We start from the raw sequence: 21,846 nt of genomic DNA on the forward strand, positions 1-21,846 counted from the left end.
TTTGATAAGTCATATTAGTCACTACTGTTTTTTGGTAAGTCATCAATCACTACTGTTTAGATGTATTCTTAATTACTGTTTAGATGTATTCTTAATTCTTAATTTTTGTCCTGCAAATGTTTTGACTCAGATCCTTTCAGATTAAACGGTGAATTGTATTGCGTGTAAACCTTTGTCAAGGTCCATATATAATGAATAATTGTTTGCATATAGAATTAAATATATTTCTTTAGCTTAGATTTAAGCCAATTAGATTTATTATATATATATATATATATATATCTATATATAAACATGGTAGCCCATAAACTGGCTCAACATGGTTTATCTTCTGGTTTATTTACTGTACGGCTTGAGAAGGGTCTTCCATGGCTCAAATCTTTGATTTGCAGTGATATTGCTGTAACCGCTTCTTTAATTTATGAAGTTTATTTCCAAAAAGAGAAAAGAAAAGAAAAACAAGCATTAGACTTTCACTTAAAAAAAAGAAAGAAAAGAAAAAAGCATTAGTAAGCTATTATTCAAAATGATTGAAATCGGATAGATGGTAGAAGCCAAAAAAACCAAAAGATGAGAGAAAATTTTATGAAATTGCAAAACAAGGTAGTCAAGATACTACAAAATCCAAATATTATTAGAAAAAAAAAACAAAAAAAATGTTAGTAAACGAGAAGATAGTAGGCCAAGTAAGAAAAAATTCATTTTCAAAATATACCAAAGAAATGGGAATCCAGAACCAGAAGAATCTGGACCAGAAAAAAATTAACACCCAAATACTTTGGATAACTAACAAATATATGCCTCCAGAACATAGCCGTCAAGAAATCGATCCTAAAATAAGATCTCGGTCCTTGAAGCCGAAAGGAGAGGCATTTTACAGTTTACAATTTCAGAAAAATACCAGACGCGAAGAGAAGAAAACAAAACGACAATTAAAAAGAGTTGCTAACAGCTTTCGTAGGATTGCTTTCAATGTTAGTCTGATGTCCTCTTAACTTAAAAGGGTATATTTATATATACAAGCTCGCTCGCCTCGCTTAAACCCTAGGTCTCACTTCCCCTGCGCTAAATGTTTCCCTTCTGCACACCGTTATTACTGTCTATTAACCACACCGTATATTAAAGGCGCATGCACATCCCCTTTTTATTTTATTTTATTTATTATAATTATTATTATTTTTCTATCTTTTTACTTTCTTGAAATATATCACTTATTAAGTGAATACTTATCAATTTTTTTTTACAGTAAATAAAATTTGCAAATTCTTTTAAATTATATATATATATATAGAAAGCAAATCACATGAGCCCAAAATTAAAAAATAAGAATATATCTTCCTTTATCATAGTCTTTCTAATGAAATAATCATGAATTCGATTCCCTTAATACCCTAAATTATTAAATAAAAAAATTATAAAAAAAGAGCCATGCTTATTTCCCATACCATCAGACGATGAATTTGGAAAATCTCTGTAATTCACCTGCCTTTAGAATTGAGTTTTTCTAATCCTTCTATTAAATGCACTTCATTTCCTTTTTTTTTATTTTTATTTTTTTATTTTTGGCTTCCATTAAATGCATTTCATTTCACTACTTAAACCAACAGCCCTTTAGCTCTAAAACTTTTTTTCTTTTTTTTACACATGATCTTAACGGGTTACAGTTTCTAGATTCAAAACAAGAATAATGGAATAAAAGAAGACATTGTGCTATAACTTTTTTCTTAATAATCTTGGATTTCCTTTTACAAAAAAGTATTCTCAAACCCAGAGATTTTTCTCTTTTTAATTTTGGTCCAATACCAACCCAAAAAAAAAAAAAAAGAAAAAAAAAACACTCAAGTCTCGAGCTGCCTTTATTGAGACATCCTGGTCCTGAGCTCAACAGGTAAAAAGAAGAACGGAAAAACAGAAGAAAACCAACGTAACAATAAGAAATAAGAACCAAGCACTTAAATACAACCAGCATGTTGCACTTGTAAACATTTATAAAATAATTTGATACTGTAAAAGTAAAATACTAGGCAGGGCCAGTGACAACCTGAGTTTGTCCGGCCAGAAGCATTTCTTCAATCACAATCGTAAACTGCGGCTTGGTCATTTTTGCAAAGTAAAACACAAAATATACATCATCATCATCACCGCCTAACTCGCTTTCGGAAAGAATTCAAACAATATCAACACCACAACCTAATCAAGAAATTTAATTTACAATGGAGGAACCATTCCTTTTTTTCTATGCTCCTATGACCTTTTTCTTCTCCTCGGGCAAATTGAAATATATCCTGCTGCAGCATCAAATGAAAATTGGTCCGATATAATGCATAGGATGTAAAGCCTAATACATCCACTAATTGGAATCATGTGTAGGGGAACTCTTATTGTGGGTATATATACTGCACCTTGAAAGCAAATGTATCATCCCCTAAATCTAACAACAACACATGATATATCATCTTTACTATCCCTTTTCACTGCTTCATTTGTTAAATGCTTAGCTGCCTTCATTGGGTCTTTGATCTTTCGTGCAATATCAATTGCCTCTTGATTAGCCATAACCTGGATTATTTACATAAAGAAGACAAAGAAGCATCTTTTAGGGGTACCACTTCTATTTTTTTTATGCAAGCACAATTCAGACGATTTCTTAAATCTTTTACATGACTGTTAGAAGCCCAAAGCAGAAAGGAGATGTTAGTTCAGGTAAATAATTCACCTTCCAGAGTCCATCACTTGCAAGTATAAGAATATCAGTGTTGGCATCAACAATAGTATCCTGTATGTCTGGGTCTGATCGCAAATGTAATTTAAGGCTCTTGTCCCCAAAAGCACGAGAAACTGCTAGTTGCCCATTCACTCTAGGAACATCTCCTGATGAAGTGTGCAATATATGTCAGCTTTAAAAGAGACCTAATGTGCTAGCTCAAACACATGTTTCTTCTTCAGATTAAATATCTTTCATATATATATATATATATATATGGCAAACTAACTTTGAAGTTTCCATGTACCAAGACAAACGTTTCATTTCATCAGGGAAAAAAGGACACAAGACATCGTTGTAACTTGTTAGATAAGGACAGAAATGAATCAACAATGTAAAACCTTTAAAAATGATTTTGAGTGAATGGTGCAAGTTTACTGTACCGCTGTTTTGGCCTAAATTTTCTATTTCGATGGATAAGAAATTATGATTCATGAGTACAAACAAAAGAAAGCATCCAAGAAGCAGCAAAGCATCCAAGAAGCAGCATGGAAATAAAAATAAATAAATAAAATAATAAAATAATAATAATAATAAAAAATTCTACCTTGATGTTGGAGAATATAACCCAGAATGGTGTACAAAATGTACAACTAAAACCAATGATATGTGAGAACTGAAGAAAACCATTACATGATTTCGATGAGGTAGAAGAAAAATTAAGTTTATTGCAAGGTAAGCATTCCAATGTATATGAAGTTTGCTGTACTTGGAGACTAGAAAATTAAAACCTTAGTTACTCACTTTTAACACAGACAATAAAATCCTACATAAAATAAGCGAACTAAAATAATAAATAACAGGAGGTAAATGCCAACAACAGTCACTTTTCATTAAAGATAACTGATACAGCGGTAACATGATATTTGCACCTATCGAAAACCCATATATAATAAAAGTTGCTTAGATGATATCTGTCTATAAACTAGCTTCTAATTATGCTATCCTATGACACAAGAAAACTTCAACTTCACTTGTTCTACAGTTTTATGGATAAATAAGTAAAATACAAAAAGAACCTTGGCTGGTTGTTGGTTCAAATCTAATTTGGGGAGTTTGAAGACTTCAAAAATTTCAGCGCAATATGACACAGTTACCTGATTCTTCTGTCTTAAGAGCAAAGATTGATGTATAAAGCAGAACACTAGCATGCATTTGTCTTGCAACCAAAATTATTTTCCATTGTTTTTGTTAATAAGATTCTACTTTGGTAACTATGAAAATAATGCATTTAGTATTGAATTTGAAAACCGTTTTTTGAAAACAATTAGAACTTGCTTCGTATGGTATTTGAAAGCTAAACAAAGGAAGATATATCTTTAGTTAGAATTTTCCATAAATAGATCTTCTGTTGTACTCACAAATTACTTCTTAAAAATAGACAAAATAAAATACATATTTGGTTCATAGCATTTACTTCTGAAAATATGTTGAACTCAAAATTGTCATAAAACAAAAAGCGGATCAAGTAACAATCCAATTATAGCCTTAGAAACAGTATACCGTGCTGTCACAGATAGTCCGATACCCAGCTAAGAATAAACTTAGGTAGAAACCAAGTTCAATCCATACGAACTGAAAAGCATAGAGATCCAGTTTGGCAGGAATTGAAAATTTCACAAACCCTTGATTCCTATTTTAGTTCATGTGATGACAACAGGGCTACCACCTTCTATGGATTTTTCAGATGAATATGCACTTTTTAATTTGCATTCTTCCCAGAGAACGTTATCTAACTTACAGGTTTATAGAAGCATAAATACAATTATCCCTCCCTTAGACATGCCTTATATGACTATAATTAAATAAACAGAAAAGCTAAAAATACTATATCAAAGGTCAGATTGGGGCAAGAAAATCTAGTATCTATCAAGAAAATCAAATGCACATCACCATAACAATTGAAAGAAACTTCTATTGGGACTGGATCTATGTAACTAAATATAATGCAAAATTCCACAAAACAGAAGGGGGGGCGCAAAAGGAAATAACTTCAATGATACAAAATGGAAAACCATACTCCCAATGCTGAAAAGAAGATGATAAGAGTCAACCTCCAAGTTAAGAAAACCTGATTATTGTATAATCTGAATGCAGCAATTAGATCAAGTAACTGCTTATAAAGTTTATGGTATTTTAAATCTAAGAACGTTTTCACTAGTTGTCTATGAAAGACTTTCCAGACTATGGCAGTGGGTATACCAAAAACAAGGGCATTGCTTGGGAACAGTTCACATAAAACAACAGTGTAGTCCACAAAATATATCAAAACGGAAGACCTACATAGAAAGTATCAGAAATTCCCCAACTATTGTTGTTCATGTAGAATATAAAGTTTCATACAAGTTAATATACGGTCATTGAACTTTCTAAGAAACAGTTTGCCTAACAAACCTGGCATGTTTGAGACGAAGCCACCTTTGTTCTCGATGCTGCCTCGTTCAGTATTGGGCTCATGATCTATTGACATCTGTATAGCCTGACCCCCTCTTGAAAGAACCGCTCGTGAATCTCCAACATTGGCCACCCATAACTTTTGACCATTTATCAGAATTGCAGTTACAGCAGTGGACCCACCACGGCCCAAGGCAGAACTGTTTGAGAGAATTGCCTGGTCTGTCCTCTCATAGGCTTTTGAGATAGATCTGTTAGGGTCAACCCAAAACCCATCCTAAAAGGATGAAATGAACAATTCTAAGAATATAACCTTCCAAAGTGGATATATAAGCTACCTAGAAATTATATATATATATATATATATATATGTGCGTGTGCGTGTGTGTGTGTGTGTGTGTGTGTGTGTGTGCATGTGTTTTGTATATATATATATATACATAAAACCACCAGAATAAGATTGGAAGAAACATCCCACCTCCTTTAGAATATTTGCAAACAAATGCTTCTGCAGGTAACCTGGAACGCTATCCCCCAAATGTCCATCATAAATGGCAAATAGCCCTAATTCATGTCCCTGGATCTTAACAAACTTGGCAACATGATAATCTTCCATTGGATGATTTGCTTTCCCCTTTATCAGGCTGAAACCATACTTGATTAGCCCCCCATGGCTTTTTCCCTTACCAGCGCTAGATGCAGAAAGCTACAAGGTAAAATAACAAAGATTAAAAGCCTCAACCTTGCATATACCAAAGAAGATGAGGAGGAAACACAAGATTTCAATTTTCAGAAAAATTTTGCTCAGGGTATAATGTAAATGATATTATAAACAGTTTAGAAACTAATTGATCATGTACTTCATGCCGTTCAAAAAAGCAGTAAAGAATTGAGGACCAATTTCAGATTCTGTAACTTGATTTACTTTCTTATCTTCTTTTTGCAAAACATTTAAACAGTAATATTGCACGGTCTCCTATTTACAAAGCCTAGACAATCTGGCTGTACTTAAAGAAAGAGAAGAAATTCTACAGACAGAAACATGTTGGTTGTCCATGAAAATTAAATATTCCACATACCCAATTCTAAAACACACATAGGTTAAGCTTTGCATATTTAATTTATCATTGATCTGTTTAACATCCTCAGCAGAATTATTAAACTAATTGATGATTCATCAAAATTACGAAACAGAAAACCCCAGATCATTGGATATGCCCACAAATATCTGCTTCAAAACACCCTCCCTGGCTTCCCCCCATCCCCTTCCCAATATATATATATATATATATATAAACAAAATTAATATAACAGCTTCCCTACAAACCCAAAAAATAGTACAGATAGGCTATAAAATCGAACTATAAAGCGGATTACACAAATAGAAGACCTCAAATGAATTGAAGAAATAGTCTGCACAATTTGAATAAAATCCAACTATAAAACGGATTACACGAATAGGACCTCAAATGAATTGAAGAAATAGTCTGCACAATTTGAATCCATGCCTTAACAGACTCTTTGATGAGCTTTCATGATTCATATAAAAAAACACAAGTTAGCAAATAAGGATCGTAAACAGAGACAAAAGGATCGTAGAGATGTCATTACCTTAGAGTAGGAAAAACAGCATAGCCAATCCATAGCAAATTCTTCACAAATTCCAACTTATACCTACTCAAAATTCTCAACATCCACCTCTCCTGCAACCACTTTTCTCTCCCAATTATGAACCAAACCCACTTCCCAATATCACAAACCTTACCCAAAATTCACAGACTGCACCATAAAAACCGAAATTCAGTCATTATGAAAGAAGACCAACAAAAACCTTCATAGACCCACAACCCTAAAACCCCATAAAGCCACCAAAGCCAACAAAAATAATAATAAATAAATAAATAAAAACGAGTGAAAACAGGAAGTGGGTATTCAAGAAGTTCAACTTACCCAACTAATTGAAGTTGGAAAACGGGTTTTAAGCTTTTAGCCTTTTATTTTTGGCAGGTGTCCTTCACGCTCTTTCTTTCTTTTTTCTCCTTGCTATTGGTAATTCTCACAAGCAATTGAATAGGAAAAAAATAAAATAAAATAAAATTATAATGATGATGAATAAAGAAGAACCAAAAGTGAGAACATTTGAAAATATAAAATGATAACAAAAAAAATTGAGGATCGTCTATCTTTCAGTCCGTGTGATGATTTGCAACCGTTTTTGGGTTTGAGTCCTGTTTATTATTAAATATTATCATTATTTTATTTGTATATTTATTATTTATCATTATATGGGTGATAAAGAAAAAGGCTGCCATAAAGAAGACTTGTTTGCTGTTGACTTTGCTGTTTTCTACTGTTTGAGTCTTATAAGTCTGTTTCTTCCTTTGGCTGTTGCCATAATGGAATGAGGCTAGTCTATTTGCTATTTGCTATTTGCCACTTGCTATTTCTCTATTGCTATTCCCACGGCCTTTCTTCAATTTGGTAAAAGCTATTTCCACGGGCTTTTACTACAATGACACTGTTGCAATTCCCCAACTATTTTTGTTGCCACTTCATACTTGTCTATCCCTATGATATTTTCATCTTTATCCGATTGAAGAAATAATGAATTATGGGTTCCATTCCCATTCCCATAACTAGAAATATATATTTTACAAAAATTATCCTCTTTCTCTGTACTAATATTTATAACATTTGACTTCAAAGGATAGAGATGAGGTTTGAGATTTAAAGTTTGAATTTGTTTTTGCCTAATACAAATGATTTGCGTGTCTTTATCGAATTCTTGTTTTTTAATTTTTTTCTTCTTTCTTTGTTAAAAGAAATAGTAATGGATTTTTTTGTTGAGAAATACTACTTGCAAAGAAAATAATCTTCTAAGGCCCGCCATGACCAAGCGAGAACATGTCCTATGCAGGTATAATTATTTATACCTTTAGAAAGAAAGAGAATTCATGGTTAAAAAATTTACCAAAGAGTAATTTTTATTTTGTTATTTGCTTGATAGTCTTTATAAATTTATTTTCTTCTAGGGTCTCAATTTTAGAATTCATGCTATATTTTATGTATTTGGTTCAGTTTGGATTCTCCGATGAATATGAAAGGTGTGATTCACCTTGTCATATTTGGTAAACCTATTTAAATGGGATTTTGTATAAAGGTTTTTTGATACTGTGCAAAGAGCAACTCTTTTTTGTTACTAGGTTGCCATGTTTAGTTGCTTAATCGAAATATGGAAAAAATCTTATATAAAATGGAGCTAATTGGTCCTCGCGGGACAATTGAGAAGCAATAGGTGATAATTTTTTTTTTTTTTTACATAATGATTTTATTTTATTTTATTTTTTTGTGTGAATAGATAATGATTTTTTTTTTTTTTGTATGTGTGTGAATAGATAACGATTTTAGTTGGAATCCTCTATCTCCAACATGAATTGGTATTTTTTTTTAATAAAAAAATAATAATAATTTAGGGGAAAAACTAAAATTAAAAATAAATAAATAAAAAAAATCAATACATGACTATAAATGATATTCTTTGAAATATTTACAATTAAAATATAAATATTTTTGGTCAGCCACATATTGTTGAACCGAGGAGTTATCTGTACGGCACTCTTCTCAAAACACACATACACACCGAAAAATCTCTATGATTAACCGGTTAAGCAAGTAACCGGTATCAAATCAAAGTTTTATTATTGGAAACCGTTGGATCTCATTTGGGTTAATCGTATGGCAAAAAAGCACTCCACGTACCACCGATACTAAATGGACCGACTCCGGGAGGCCCTTGCTGTGTGTTTTCGCTTTCTCTTCCAAACAGCGCCTTCACACAGACAGAGCGAAAGTCCAAAAAAAAAAAAGAAAAAAAAGAAAGAACAGTAATTTGTAAACGAAGAACTCCACCGGCATTAGAGAATAGAATAGAAGAAGGAAAGCTTAGGTTTTGATCGTTTGGTGGTGAAGAATAGGAAAAGGAAGAGGAAGATGGGGAAGAATGAGAAGACAGGGTTGGGTAGGGCTCTGGTAAAGCAGCACAACCAGATGATCCAGCAATCCAAGGAAAAGGGACGCTTCTACAAGAACCAGCAGAAGAAGGTTTTGGAATCGGTCACCGAAGTCAGCGACATCGACGCCATCATCGAGCAGGCCGATGAAGCCGACCGCCTCTTCTCTCTTGCCCAACCTGCTCCTTCCCTTCCTATCAGCTTGTGAGTTCCTATATTTTCACATTTTTTACTGCCTATTTATCTGCGAAAGAGAAAAACATATAAATAAATATTCAGTTGCGAATTTAGCACTGGGACTCGGTTATTTTCCAATTCCAAAGCATTTTTCCAATACTGGGTTGTTGTTTTCCAATTCATTATCTCAATGCAGCTTTTCGGTTTTCAAAAATATGCTATTCTTTTCCTTGTAACGGTGTTTACTTTTTTTTTTTTTTTTTTTTGTTTGTGGGAAGCATTTTGTATGTGGTGGTCTATAATTAGAAGCCCATTATATCAATGAGTTTTTCCATGAACATGGAGACGAAACCCATCTCCAGCCAATGACAGAGTGATTGCTATTTAGGACAGCATTCAAATATAAGAAGGCAATGGTACAATTCTAGGAGGATTTACCTGTTTGGGCTAGTTTCCATTTTCGTGCAATTTGTTTAGTCATTTTCTTCTATTACAGTTGGCTTGTATTTTGTAACATGGAAGTTTTCTTATGCCTAATTTTTATGAGTAGAGATGCAAGTTCTAGTACCAGTGGAATGACTCCTGAGGAGAGGAGGGAGCAACAGAAAAAAGAAGAGATAATGCATGCCAGTAGCCTCCAAGTTCCGCGCAGGTATGTCTGCTTCCTTTGTCCAGTTGAACTGACTATTATTCGTGTAAGTTTTGAGTATTGAGTTTTCTACTTTTTCCTTTAGACCGCCGTGGAATGCTGGAATGTCTGTAGAAGAGCTCGATGATAATGAAAGACAATCTTTTTTGATGTGGCGTCGAAGCCTTGCAAGGTTAAGTCTATTACATTTTATTTAATATTGTCTCGTGAATATATGTTTAAACGTGAAAAATGTAGGGAAATATAATTGCTTCAATTTCAAAACTATCTTGTTAGGCTTTATTTTTATTCTATCGTCTTTACTTTTTCTTTTCAGGATAAGCATTTAATGAAAGATTTGGATAGGGAAAAAATGACTTTTGTCCAATAAGGATGGTTGTGTTATTCTCTTCTCAATATTCTTCCACTAAGCGAGAAATATTTTGCTATTGAAATATTCTCTTCAAAATTTAATGCCAAAAATTTGAAAATAGGTAGTTTAGCTGTACATCCATTAGTGTAGGCCTGAAATTTATAGTTTTAAATAAAGTTGTTCACTGCTCCTGGCAGGATTAACAGAATTTTTTCATCTTCTCTTGGTGGGTGTGTCTGCATGACATTTGTATGAACTGTGGGCATGAACCTCGTCTAGACATGATAAATTAGATATCACCACCAATCATATTTGACCTATACCAATTAATACTCAACTTGTAGCCCCTCTAAGATACCTTGTAGAATGGAGGAAAAGTCAGAAGAAAATGCATATTGCCAAATGGTGTGCTAATATGATTTACCACAAATTTAGACTGTTTTCTACGTATTCAGTACCAAGAGAGTATTAAATCATGGGACAAAGTTTACTAATTTAAAAGTCTCCCAAATGTTTAAGGTTAGATATTGTTTGTTCTTATTTACTATCTTACTCAAAGTTTAGCTTACCTGGTCTCTTTTTTTTTTTTTCTTTGCTATGGGTTTTATGGTTGTTTTTTGGAATGTATATAGTCCCATTGATTATATTGGTTTTGCAGACTAGAGGAAAATGAAAATCTTGTTTTGACTCCTTTTGAGAAGAATCTAGATATCTGGAGACAACTTTGGCGGGTGGTGGAACGAAGTGATTTGGTAGCATCATATTCTATTTTTTATAATTTTGCTACATAAGTGCCTTCCTTTGCCCAGCGCAGTAGGACTGTATCATATAATGGAACAGAATTTTTAGTGTTGTGCAGTTTGCCTAATGAAACTGCTATTCCAATTCTTTTCTTTTCAGCTTGTGATGGTTGTTGATGCACGGGACCCTTTATTTTACCGCTGCCCTGATCTTGAGGTACTGCATTAATCCTCTTGTTGCAGAAGTATTGCTCATTTGTGAGTTAATGACATATGGAAGATGCATTAGTCTTATATTTTAGAAGTTTATCATCCACCATGGTAGGTAGAAGACCTATAAATAGAAATAGAATTATCAGAACAGTATTTGTTGGTGTGCTGCGTTAATAATATAGACCTTTAAATAGACATATCTACCATGGGAAATCTTTTTGCTGGTAGATACTGAAAAATCAAACAGTAAACAGTTGCTTTACAAAAATTGAGGAGAAAAAGGACATTTGACCTTTTATGCTGTAAGATACAATGGCATCAATTCTTGTAGGGGGGATTCCCAAGTGGTTATCATTTTTGGTTATGTATTCTTGAAATACTCAACTCATTAAACATTTATCAAAAATTGATATTGGCTAAATTAGTGGTTTTGAAATCTACTTGAGAGCTTCAAATAAGTATTTGGAAAAGATGTATAAAGTAAGAGACAAATGATATTCATTTCGCCCTCCGTTCTTTAAGAGACAAATGATATTCATTTCTCCCTCCGTTCTTTAGTTGATGATTTCATTCTCATATTTCAGTAATTGATTCTGTTTTATCTTAGGCTTATGCACGAGAAATTGATGAGCATAAAAGAACATTGCTTCTTATTAACAAAGCAGATCTTTTACCTGAATCTGTCAGGTCAGTAGCTTATCTTTCTCCACTGCAGCTGATATTTTTCTCCACTATTTACCCTCCTTAAAACTTCCATTGCTTCGTCTTTTTCTGCAGGAAGAAATGGGCAGAGTACTTTCATCTTCAAAATATTCTTTTTCTGTTCTGGTCAGCTAAAGCTGCTTCTGCATCTTTAGAAGGGAAGAAGCTTATTGCCCCATGGAAGACACAGAATAACCTGCAGGATTCAGATGATCCTGACATAAAAATTTTTGGAAGGGATGAGCTTTTGGCACGTTTGCAATTTGAGGCGGAAAAGGTAGTGAAGAGGAGGAAGGAGTCAGGCTCCAGTAGCTCTCGCAGTGGAAATGTTGCAGATATACAGAATGTAATTGTGGGATTTGTGGGATATCCTAATGTGGGGAAGAGCTCAACCATTAATGCCTTGGTAGGCCAGAAGCGCACAGGAGTTACCTCGACTCCAGGAAAGACTAAGCATTTCCAAACATTGATTATATCTGATAAGCTGACCCTCTGTGACTGTCCTGGATTAGTGTTTCCATCATTTTCAAGTTCTAGATTTGAGATGATTGCCTCGGGAGTATTGCCAATTGATCGGATGACGGAGCATAGGGAGGCCGTACAGGTTGTCGCTAATCAAGTCCCAAGGCATGTTATTGAAGATATTTACAACATTAAGCTGCCAAAACCCAAGCCATATGAACCACAGTCTCGGCCACCATTAGCAGTGGAGCTATTGAGAACCTATTGTGCTTCCCGTGGTTATGTTGCCTCAAGTGGACTTCCCGATGAAACAAGAGCTGCCCGCCAAATTTTGAAGGATTACATTGATGGAAAACTGCCCCATTTTCAAATGCCACCTGGAATGTCTGATGCAGAAGATCCTACGGACAACAACTTGTTAGTTATGCACGAGTCAGACTCATCTGATGTTGAAGACCCACCTGATGTGGAAGGCAAGAGTGCACCTAATATTGAGCACGTGCTGGATGATCTAAATTCTTTTGACATGGATAATGTGCTTGCGTCTAAAAAAAGCACAGTTACGAAGCCTAAGGCATCCCATAAACACCACAAGAAGCCTCAAAGGAAAAAGGATCGCTCATGGAGAGTAGGAAATGATGATGGTGATGGAATGCCGGTGATAAGAGTTTTTCAGAAGCCTCCAAATGTGGGTCCTCTAAAGGCAACGTGAACCTTTTTTCTGGGTAATTGTTGATACTAGTCGCCAACCTTATCATTACAAAGAAGATGGTGCGAGGAGAAAAAGAAGAAAAGAAAGAACAGAATATTCTCTCCTAAAGCCTTGACATCTAGAAGAAGCTACATATATTGGACTACGAAGGTGAAACCCACATGCCATCTAAAATATTTCCTATGCGGTTACAAGTTCTTTTGGTGCTGATTAGTAGTTGGTGGTTTGGAGATGCATTAATTCATGTACATCTATCTATTCCCTTTTTTTTTAATGCAACATATAATTATGACGTGAAAAATAGTGTTGTTGACGAAGCTCTATTTCTGAAAGATCGGTCTCCCGAGCATGTAACAGTTTTGGTCGTGCTTTCCTTGATTAGTGGAATATTTTCATCCTTGAATTATCCAGTTCCTAGTTGTGTTTCTATGCATGTGTATGTGTGTATGGAGTAGCGATCTGATGGGGAATGTCGATAACAGAAAGCTTGGATTTTAATTTGAGCCAGAAACCATTTCAGTTTTTTAACTTGAAATTTCAAAGAGATTAGTTTGAGACAAAAATTTTGGTTCTTCAACCTTGAGATATTTCAGTTTCTGTATCAATAGTATATGAAATCTTAGGTCCTGGATTTAAACCAAGTTTAATCTTTAAAACAGACTTTAATAAAACAGGAAAAAAATAATAAGGCATTTACCGGGTCAACTAAAATCTGAATTCATAATGGAACAAACAAAACCCATAACACAAATTTGGATTTTCTTGCTATCGGCTAAGCTATCACAAAAAAGAAGAAACAAGAAATGGAATCAAGGTATCTGCAGGCTGAAGCCTAAGAAAAAGACAACTATTTTTTATATTTCTTGTTCTTTGCCGAAGTGCTTACTTGTAAAGGCCATTTTGCTCCGTCCAAGGTGTGTAACAACAGCATTTCAATGAAAGTTACAATTGGAAAATTGCCTAAAGTGACTTCTTCCTAACCGATGAATAGAACCAACACACCAAGCTCCATTTAAGCAGTTTGATTCCATTAGATGATTCCCAATACAATGCACAGATGACATCCAAATCAGTAAAATCGTTTGTCAATTTTGCATCAGAATTCAAGCTGGAACATAGTAAAATACAAAATCTGTATGGCCATATATCACTCTCACTTTATATACAAATTGTTTTTTTCCGATGCACAAATTAGCATATAAGAAGACCCAAAAGGTGTGACCGCTCCACATGTTGATATTAGCTTCAAGGTGTTTAAATGGATAGTTCACCTTCCATTACTGTTGCAGCTTCCCCTAAACAAGAATTGCCTAGTGCACTTTCTATCATGGAAGAAGGAAAATTTGCTAAAGCTAATGATATTCCTTCAAAAAACTTCCGAAAGGTAAGCTTTGGAATTTGATCGCTGCAACTTTATTAGTAACCTTTCACAATGACCAAGAATTCCCATTTGCTTTTTCTTTCTTCTTATTTTATTTCAGGAGTTGCCAAAACAGGTTGTTGCAGAGCTGATAGGTACATACGTTCTGATATTTATGGGTTGCGGGGGTGCGCTTGTGAGCCAAGTACAACCGCTTAAAATGGTGGGGATAGCAATAGTCTGGGGCCTTGTTTTGATGGCTCTTATTTATGCAGTTGGGCATGTCTCTGGTGCTCATTTCAATCCTGCAGTTACCATTTCCTTAGCTGCTGCATGCAAATTTCCTTGGAAACATGTGTGACAGTTCCATAGTAACCATTCAACATAGTTTTTCTTCAATATGTATATTTGTTTTATAGCTTTGTAATGGAAACTTCGATAATGTTTTTTCCCTCAATAAAAACAGCGCCGTTTTGAATGTTAAAAAATGAATGGAATTTGATGAATAGGTAGGTACCAATATATGTATTATCACAATTGTTCGGTGCCACACTAGCAAGCATGGCCCTGAGGGTGTTGTTTAATGGGCAAGACAGAATTAGTGCAACAGTGACTCAGTATTCAGCTTCGACTACTGACCTAGAAGCCATCATATGGGAATTTATAATCTCTTCTACTTTGATGTTCACCATCTGTGGTGTTGCCACCGATCACAGAGCGTATGATTATCTATCTATCTTGCAGCAGTTTTACTAATTTTAGTTAATCATAATAATGGAATTTGAACAAGTTTCTAGGAGACTAATGACCATGGTTCATCTTTATAGGTCTTACTGGCTACCTTAAAAGCAGTTTTGTTTTCTTTTTTTTTTTTTTTTGGCTTGATGAAGATGCTAACTTTTTCAACCTGTTGACAAAACAGAGTGAAGACATCTCTGGAGTGGCAGTAGGAGCTACACTTTTGGTTAATGTTATGGTTGCCGGGTAATGCTCTACTGGATGAATTTTACATTACCATAGCTAGCCGGTTATTGAACTTACAGCCATTAATGTGTTCATGGTTTGCTAAATCTTCTATAACCTGTAAGAATTCATTGTTACTTAGCACACTGGATTTTGCAGGCCTATCACTGGTGCTTCGATGAACCCTGCCAGGAGTTTTGGCCCGGCTGTTGCATCAGGTATTTATACGAATCTCTGGGTCTATATTTTAGCTCCCATTCTTGGAGCCATGGCTGCCACTCTGATCTACAGTATCCTCCGAGTACCAAAGCAAGAAAAACCATTGGAAAGCATGAAGAGCATACAAAATCATCTGTATTTGGAAGGTGATCCTTAGGCTGTGGATGGGTAAACTCCTATAGGGGGCATTTCAATGAGTCGCTTAGCTAAATCATCCCTGGATTATAAGGAAAGCAATAAAAGTTGATATGACTTTTGAAAGTCACTCTGATCCTAACACAAATAAAAATTGTAGAATCATGCCTAATGCCAAGCCCCAATACATTCAACAATATGTAATGCAGTCGAAAGATCTAATCCTTTAAATACTTGTTCTTATCACTTTCAAGGAACCGTATCAAATTTACTTTCAATCCTTTTCGTTTTTTGGTCAATAAATTTACTGTCAATCTGGGGATTAGTAATATCCCAATAGAAGAGATATTTTGCAGATATGTGATGGTAAAAGTTTTGAAATGATAAGAGGCAAGTCAATTTTCGAACATATGACAACAGAGAAAACGTGGGTAACTCAAATTATGATAGAATATCTGCTTAGTATAATGAGAAATCACAAACCTGGGTTTATTCTAGGACTTAAAATACCATTTTCTCTACTCCCCACTTATGAGAATAGTGTTCACTATACAGCAGAGCTACATATATGGTACAATAAGAAAAGGAAAATGGATAGCCGATGAGCTGCCTTTATCAATTAGGAATATCACATACACAGGAGGTTAGCTGCTATTCGGGTCAAACAGGCGAAGGAGAAAAGGTGGAGAAAGATGTATGCGCAGCAGGAGTTCACTTCCCCACTGCCCGTAAAATCAGTGACATTGCAGTTTCCACCTCCTAGCCTTTAATACTCTTTTATACATATTTTTTTACCTGTTAAGGAACGAAAAACTAAGTTATAACCCGAGAACTAATTTGCAATCATCAGTTTTTCTAATATATAAAAAAGCACTTCAGCAACAAAAAAAAAAAAAAAAATTCTAGCATTCGAGGCTAGCACCATCTTTGTTAATGAAGCATCCGAAACCAAAGCATCTCAAAATATAAGGCAAGAGGAAGTTGCAAGAAAATTATTTGAAACAACTATACGAAATAGTCCAAGCTTCTAACTTTATGTCACAATCATTCAAAGAGAAAGTAAAGATTAAGTTTTGATGGTCAAAGAGTTATTACCCAGTTTGAGATAACTGCCTGCAATTCATTATTTGATGAGACTGAGGATGTCTCTGCAAATAAGATGAACTTGTTCCAATGCCATTTTCATCACCCACAAACTGCTCTGAGTAACTAGAAGGTGAAGGAGACCAAACTGGAACGATACCTCCATCCCATTCTCTCCTAGTACTACTGGAAGATTCTGCGGTGGAATCTTCAACAGCATGTTGCAGGCCAGGTGTATTGTGATGTGGCAGAGTGTTTCTATGAATAGTCTGCATGGTCCCTTGGTTTAATAGGTCTCTTCTTGGTTCTTGGTTCACAACTGCATCTGCTGGCACTTCTGCCCTGCTCTCTTCTGCCAAAACTCGAAGACCCATAGAAGTTTCCTCTTCAACTCTTACCAAAGAAGAAGTCATGCTTGGAACCATCTGATCCTCGTAGCACCGTGTAGTAGGAGGATTGTTCCTTGGCAATTCATGATTTTCTTCCATTTGAATGTCTTGAGGAAAGGCAATTAGGGTTGACTCAGAGGAGTCTCCAAGTCCTTCCTCCGTTCCATTCTCAATTGCAGCCCTTGAAGATGCTTCTAGCTGCCACATCTCTGTCAGTGCTTCTTGCAACCTGGCTTTTGCAGCATCTATTTCTACAAGGGGAAGAGGATAGTTTGATCCCAGTTCAATACCAGCAGCTTGGAGTACAGATTCTGGTGCATTCCAAGGGTGATGTATCCATTCAGTTGGCAGTCTAGCAAGTTCAGGAAGCCACCTTCGGACATATTCTCCATTAGGGTCAAATTTGTAACCCTCAAACTGTAGATACCAAATAAATATGAACCACAAAACATAAATCACTGCAGACAAAAAATTAAAGTATAAAACACTAACTATATTTTGTCAGCGTCAAGTATTTCAGTGTCAAAGAAATCAAAAGATATTCCAAAAGAAGGTAATATTTGTGATGAAAACATTGTTTCATCTACAGTATGCCATATCCTTAATGTAAACTGCAAGTACATAATATGGATTCCAGAGGAAAAAATAAATAAACTTATAAAATTTACTTCTGAGAGAACCATTCCAGAGTTTTGTTGTCAACCAATAGCAGTATCCTCCTCCACTCTACCAACAACCTATCTACAACTGGTGGTATCTTTAAGGTTCACTATAATTGCTACTACTGGTGGTGTGTCTAAGGTTCATCATAATTGCTAGGCATCATGTAAAAGTTAAAACTGAAAAGAGAAATTTGTCTCTAAGCTTACTCATCATTGTATTATTCTGAAGAGTGCAGTGAAAAGGCGGCAGAAACTTGCACTGGATTCACTTATTATTTGAGACCATTGATAAATGACAATTTAACATTGGTGCAATAAGAAATCTAAAATTGAAAGACAAGATGATGTACAATGTATAAGCATATAAAATATGAGATGAATTCCCATTTGCCAACATTAAAAATTTTTTAAATATGCATGGTAAGCTCACTCTCTAATGTTAAAAGTTCAAAAAAAAGAACAAAGCTTTGCATCTACACCTGTGGATTATCTATGCGGTCAAATTCACGACCATCAGGGAGAGTACCAGATATATATTGCCAACCAAGAGCATCACTCTCCAGATCTGCATCTAAGAGTGTGTCCCAGAAATACTTCATTCCCCACCTCCATGGTAGTTGCAGAACCTTTACAAAGAAACTAGAAACTACCACTCGTATCCGGTCATGCAGCCAGCCAGTTGCCCACAACTCTCTCATGCCAGCATCCACCAAGGGATAGCCAGTTCTACCTTGCCTCCAAGCCTTGAAATATCCCTCATTCACAACCCAAGGAAAGAACTTCAGATGCCCAAGAAGGGGTCTTTCATGACTGTAAGGATGATTAAAACTCAAGTATCTTGAATATTCCCTAAGACCAATAGACTTTAGAAACAAGTTCACACTCTCTTCACCAGCCTTGTTTCCTTCATTGGCCCACAAAACCTGCTTGATTCGAACAAGATGGAAGACTTTTCTCACACTTACCTCTCCAAAATGCAAATGTGGAGAGAGAAATGATGTTGTGGCACTATCAGCCTTCCTGCGATTTTTTGAATATTCAATTAGCGGTCCGTTAATGAACGTTGTCAAGGCCTTATCAGCACTGCTCCACCCAGGAGACCATGCTCGAGCAAGAAGTGCATTGCTTCCCTTCTCTGATTCATCTTCAAACGCTAATGGATCAGAGGAGCACCTTGATACATCACCTGGAAAGGAAAAAGAATGTCAGCATGTGGATTTGAAATGTGAAAGGTGGTTCCTTCAAAGAACAAAATCGAAAGCCTTGAGCTGGCTCTCCAATGGATGAGGCCATAGCCTGTTTCCTAAATTGGTGAAGAATAAGAAGCCAGATTGGAAAAGGGCTTCGAAGCAAGATCACATTTTGATAGGCAAAGGAACCATATTATAGGCACCTGAATATAGAATTGATAGTTTATTTCAAGAACAAACTGTAGGCACATTAATTAAATTCCCCGAAGAAACCATCATGCATGTTTCAAAAGCTAACATATTTTTTAGGTTCCTGGATAGCAAGAAACCATATACCTGACATGATCACTGTCTCCATGACTTTCGGTGTTCAATGCATTAATCTCTTCTTCATTCCCCCCACCCACCCAAAAACAAAGATGGTCATTTTATATTTAAAGGTATCCTCAATTTATTATAGTACCTAGCAAGTAATTAAAAATCTATTTTAGTTTGTCAATGCTGCCTTCTGAGACTCAGCGTCTTAATGGAGTGCGGTGGCAACCGGAAGTACTTAGTTTTCCTTCGTCCCAGTCGTAGCGCTGAACATATCTAGAAAAAAACCCATTACTTAACGTCCTAGATTGAAATTGGCCAGATGATAGTGATATATAGATGTATAAGAGTAGAGAGGGACGTCTTCAGCTGTCTGCTGTTTCAGTATATGAACTGCATGTGCAATCTGTGTGGACCAGTTTCAATACATGGTAGCAATTCATGTAAATTTTAAACAACTACTAATATCAAACAAATAAACGGTTCCAATTTTCGATTGACAAACCACAGACCACTTATCATATAATTGTATATTTCATTCTTATTCTAATTATTTTTGAATGTATACTAACATAAAGTTGAAATGGAACAGCAAGAAAGTGAACCTGAAAATATTCTCTTAGGTGGAAGAAGCGGTGCCTCCGGGTCAAATGGCATGCTAAGGCATCTTTCCCAGAAAGCTGCAAAGGTTGTGAATGGGCGACCGTAGGCATCATTGACATCCCATGGTTCGTAGAGCAGATCCGCATTAAAGGAACGTACAGCTATCCCTTGAGCAGTTAAAAACTCCTTTGCCCGATGATCTCTAACAAGTGACAAGGGGTCTGAAATACCAAGCATACAACTAAACATCAAAATGCAGAACTGGTGTGTGGTTTCCTAAATTGTCTAGATGGAAATTCAAGAGCTTATAGGTTGAAAAGAAGTAACTTTATACAAAATTTACATGCTCTCTTTAATTTCCAAAGGGTAATACTCAACATACAATTTGAGGTAAAAACCATTTCAGTTTGACCAGTCAAGAAGGTTAACAATTATTGAACAATACCTTATCAATCATCACCATCTCCCAGAAAAACTTATCTCAATATTTTAATAAATATTGAACAATAAATCACCCCAACAAGAAAGATGTCAGAGGCACTAGACAAGATGAGAACTTTTCCAAACTTTTTTCCTTTTCAGGCAGTCATAAGTAGAAATTCTTTCTTACTTATTAAAAAAGTAAACAGGATACACAATCAACAATCAATTCGGAGAGCTACATACCAAACGAAGAAATTGCTCACGTTACATATAGTACCAAAAAGAGAGAAATTGAAAAACTAAAGAAAAATATATAAAATTTATGCCTGAGGTCAATCTAGATGATAAAAAACAGACGAAGAAAAAGATTAAAGTGGACAGAGGTTATGCAACTATGTTTTAAAATAAGAAGAAAAATGGAAAAAAAAATAAAAAAGATAATAAAAAAAGATAACATGAGAGAAGAAGAACAAAAACAGACCATATAAGTGGTTGAAGAATAGTTGAGTAGCACCAGTGGACTTAACAACCTCAAGTAGAGAAGAAACACTGTCAGTAGATCTCTTGGTGATGAGAGAAGTACCAAGACTTCTCAAAGAGGAATCAAGATGAGCCAAACTTTGTTTGAGCCACCACCTTGAAACCCTTCCAGGATAGTAATGGCCTTCTTCTTCAGGTGCCCATACAAAGAGAGCAACCACAGCACCTGCTCTAACTCCAGCTGCAAGGGCTGGGTTATCTTCTACCCTCAGATCTCTCCTGAACCATACTATGCTACACCCACCACCTGACATCTTCCCAAAAAAAAAAAAAAAAAAGAAAGAAAAGAAAAGGAAAGAAAAGAAAAGAAAAAAAAGAAAAGAATTCACCAACCCCAAAATCCCAGAAAAAAAAAAAAATACTATCTTTCTCTCTCCCCTTTCTCTTTCTCCCTCTCAGCACACAGGCCACTGTAGACCGTAATTAATCTTATCTATTTCCTTCCCTTCACTTTTTGGTTTTATGAGGAGGGGATTTTACGCCATTATTAGCAAGAAAAAAATACATTTCATTTGTGGGCTATAGATTCTGTTTTTGATGGATTGGGGGTTATAGATTCTGAACTTATCTTTTACTTGTCTATCTTCATTATTTAAGTATATATATAAATTGTTCCAAATTTTTGGAGTGAAATTCTTCTCCTACGTATGTCGGTTAATTTCTTAGACCAGTGGCAACCAAAAGGGTCCCTCTGAGAGAGAGAGAAAGATGGGTTGGAGGAGGTGAATGAAGATGATTGGTGAATGGAATAGCCCTGTGGGGATACAATACAACAAATTGACAGGCAAA

The 21,846-nt window shown here is 35.3% G+C and overlaps 4 protein-coding genes across 7 annotated transcripts; 2 read left to right on the forward strand and 2 right to left on the reverse strand.

The window, feature by feature from the left end:
* Positions 1-1,925: 1,925 nt before the first annotated feature.
* On the reverse strand, positions 1,926-7,407 carry LOC107420853 (probable protein phosphatase 2C 10). Of its 3 annotated transcripts, XM_048475417.2 has the most exons (7): positions 7,109-7,407; positions 6,770-6,937; positions 6,623-6,687; positions 5,637-5,864; positions 5,159-5,435; positions 2,717-2,871; positions 1,926-2,559 (listed from the first exon to the last, which is right to left on the reverse strand). In XM_048475417.2, exons 3-7 carry the CDS (start codon positions 6,662-6,664, stop codon positions 2,419-2,421), a joined length of 843 nt encoding a protein of 280 aa, XP_048331374.2. In that variant the 5' UTR covers positions 6,665-6,687; positions 6,770-6,937; positions 7,109-7,407; the 3' UTR covers positions 1,926-2,418. The 3 variants fall into 3 exon arrangements, with proteins under 3 accessions (XP_048331374.2, XP_015885403.2, XP_060673439.1); XM_016029917.4 differs by lacking the exon at positions 6,623-6,687 and having other exon boundaries at positions 7,109-7,401; XM_060817456.1 differs by lacking the exons at positions 6,623-6,687; positions 6,770-6,937; positions 7,109-7,407 and adding an exon at positions 6,549-6,569.
* Positions 7,408-8,979: 1,572 nt separating this feature from the next.
* LOC107420851 (GTPase LSG1-2) lies at positions 8,980-13,602 on the forward strand. 2 transcript variants are annotated; one of them, XM_060817454.1, is made up of 8 exons: positions 9,240-9,372; positions 9,624-9,761; positions 9,896-9,997; positions 10,080-10,166; positions 11,005-11,098; positions 11,247-11,303; positions 11,907-11,986; positions 12,077-13,602. In XM_060817454.1, exons 3-8 carry the CDS (start codon positions 9,921-9,923, stop codon positions 13,173-13,175), a joined length of 1,494 nt encoding a protein of 497 aa, XP_060673437.1. In that variant the 5' UTR covers positions 9,240-9,372; positions 9,624-9,761; positions 9,896-9,920; the 3' UTR covers positions 13,176-13,602. The 2 variants fall into 2 exon arrangements, with proteins under 2 accessions (XP_015885401.3, XP_060673437.1); XM_016029915.4 differs by lacking the exon at positions 9,624-9,761 and having other exon boundaries at positions 8,980-9,372.
* A 133-nt stretch (positions 13,603-13,735) lies between these two features.
* LOC107420850 (aquaporin NIP1-1) lies at positions 13,736-16,536 on the forward strand. Its single transcript, XM_060817457.1, has 2 exons — positions 13,736-14,559; positions 14,657-16,536. Exons 1-2 carry the CDS (start codon positions 14,434-14,436, stop codon positions 14,894-14,896), a joined length of 366 nt encoding a protein of 121 aa, XP_060673440.1. The 5' UTR covers positions 13,736-14,433; the 3' UTR covers positions 14,897-16,536.
* On the reverse strand, positions 16,281-21,846 carry LOC107420849 (cryptochrome-1). Its single transcript, XM_016029911.4, has 5 exons — positions 20,999-21,846; positions 20,097-20,315; positions 18,466-19,172; positions 16,948-17,741; positions 16,281-16,647 (listed from the first exon to the last, which is right to left on the reverse strand). The coding sequence occupies exons 1-5, from the start codon at positions 21,309-21,311 to the stop codon at positions 16,644-16,646; spliced, it is 2,037 nt and encodes a 678-aa protein (XP_015885397.1). The 5' UTR covers positions 21,312-21,846; the 3' UTR covers positions 16,281-16,643.

Source organism: Ziziphus jujuba, chromosome 5 (assembly GCF_031755915.1).
Source record: "Ziziphus jujuba cultivar Dongzao chromosome 5, ASM3175591v1".
NCBI classification, from domain to species: domain Eukaryota; kingdom Viridiplantae; phylum Streptophyta; class Magnoliopsida; order Rosales; family Rhamnaceae; genus Ziziphus; species Ziziphus jujuba.

Excerpts from the sequence above, each read along its gene's own strand:
- LOC107420853 (XM_048475417.2), bottom strand. The coding sequence starts at position 6,664 with ATGGATTCAAATTGTGCAGACTATTTCTTCAATTCATTTGAG. Across the intron at positions 2,872-5,158 it reads CTTCGTCTCAAACATGCCAG|GAGATGTTCCTAGAGTGAAT; the intron begins GTTTGTTAGGCA and ends ACACTTCATCAG. Across the intron at positions 2,560-2,716 it reads CAAGTGATGGACTCTGGAAG|GTTATGGCTAATCAAGAGGC; the intron begins GTGAATTATTTA and ends TAAATAATCCAG.
- LOC107420851 (XM_016029915.4), top strand. The coding sequence starts at position 9,149 with ATGGGGAAGAATGAGAAGACAGGGTTGGGTAGGGCTCTGGTAAAGCAG. Across the intron at positions 9,373-9,895 it reads CCTTCCCTTCCTATCAGCTT|AGATGCAAGTTCTAGTACCA; the intron begins GTGAGTTCCTAT and ends TTTTATGAGTAG. Across the intron at positions 11,987-12,076 it reads CTTTTACCTGAATCTGTCAG|GAAGAAATGGGCAGAGTACT; the intron begins GTCAGTAGCTTA and ends CTTTTTCTGCAG.
- LOC107420850 (XM_060817457.1), top strand. The coding sequence starts at position 14,434 with ATGGATAGTTCACCTTCCATTACTGTTGCAGCTTCCCCTAAACAAGAA. Across the intron at positions 14,560-14,656 it reads CTTCAAAAAACTTCCGAAAG|GAGTTGCCAAAACAGGTTGT; the intron begins GTAAGCTTTGGA and ends ATTTTATTTCAG.
- LOC107420849 (XM_016029911.4), bottom strand. The coding sequence starts at position 21,311 with ATGTCAGGTGGTGGGTGTAGCATAGTATGGTTCAGGAGAGATCTGAGG. Across the intron at positions 20,316-20,998 it reads ATTCTTCAACCACTTATATG|ACCCCTTGTCACTTGTTAGA; the intron begins GTCTGTTTTTGT and ends TTGGTATTTCAG. Across the intron at positions 19,173-20,096 it reads ACCTAAGAGAATATTTTCAG|GTGATGTATCAAGGTGCTCC; the intron begins GTTCACTTTCTT and ends TTTCCTTTCCAG.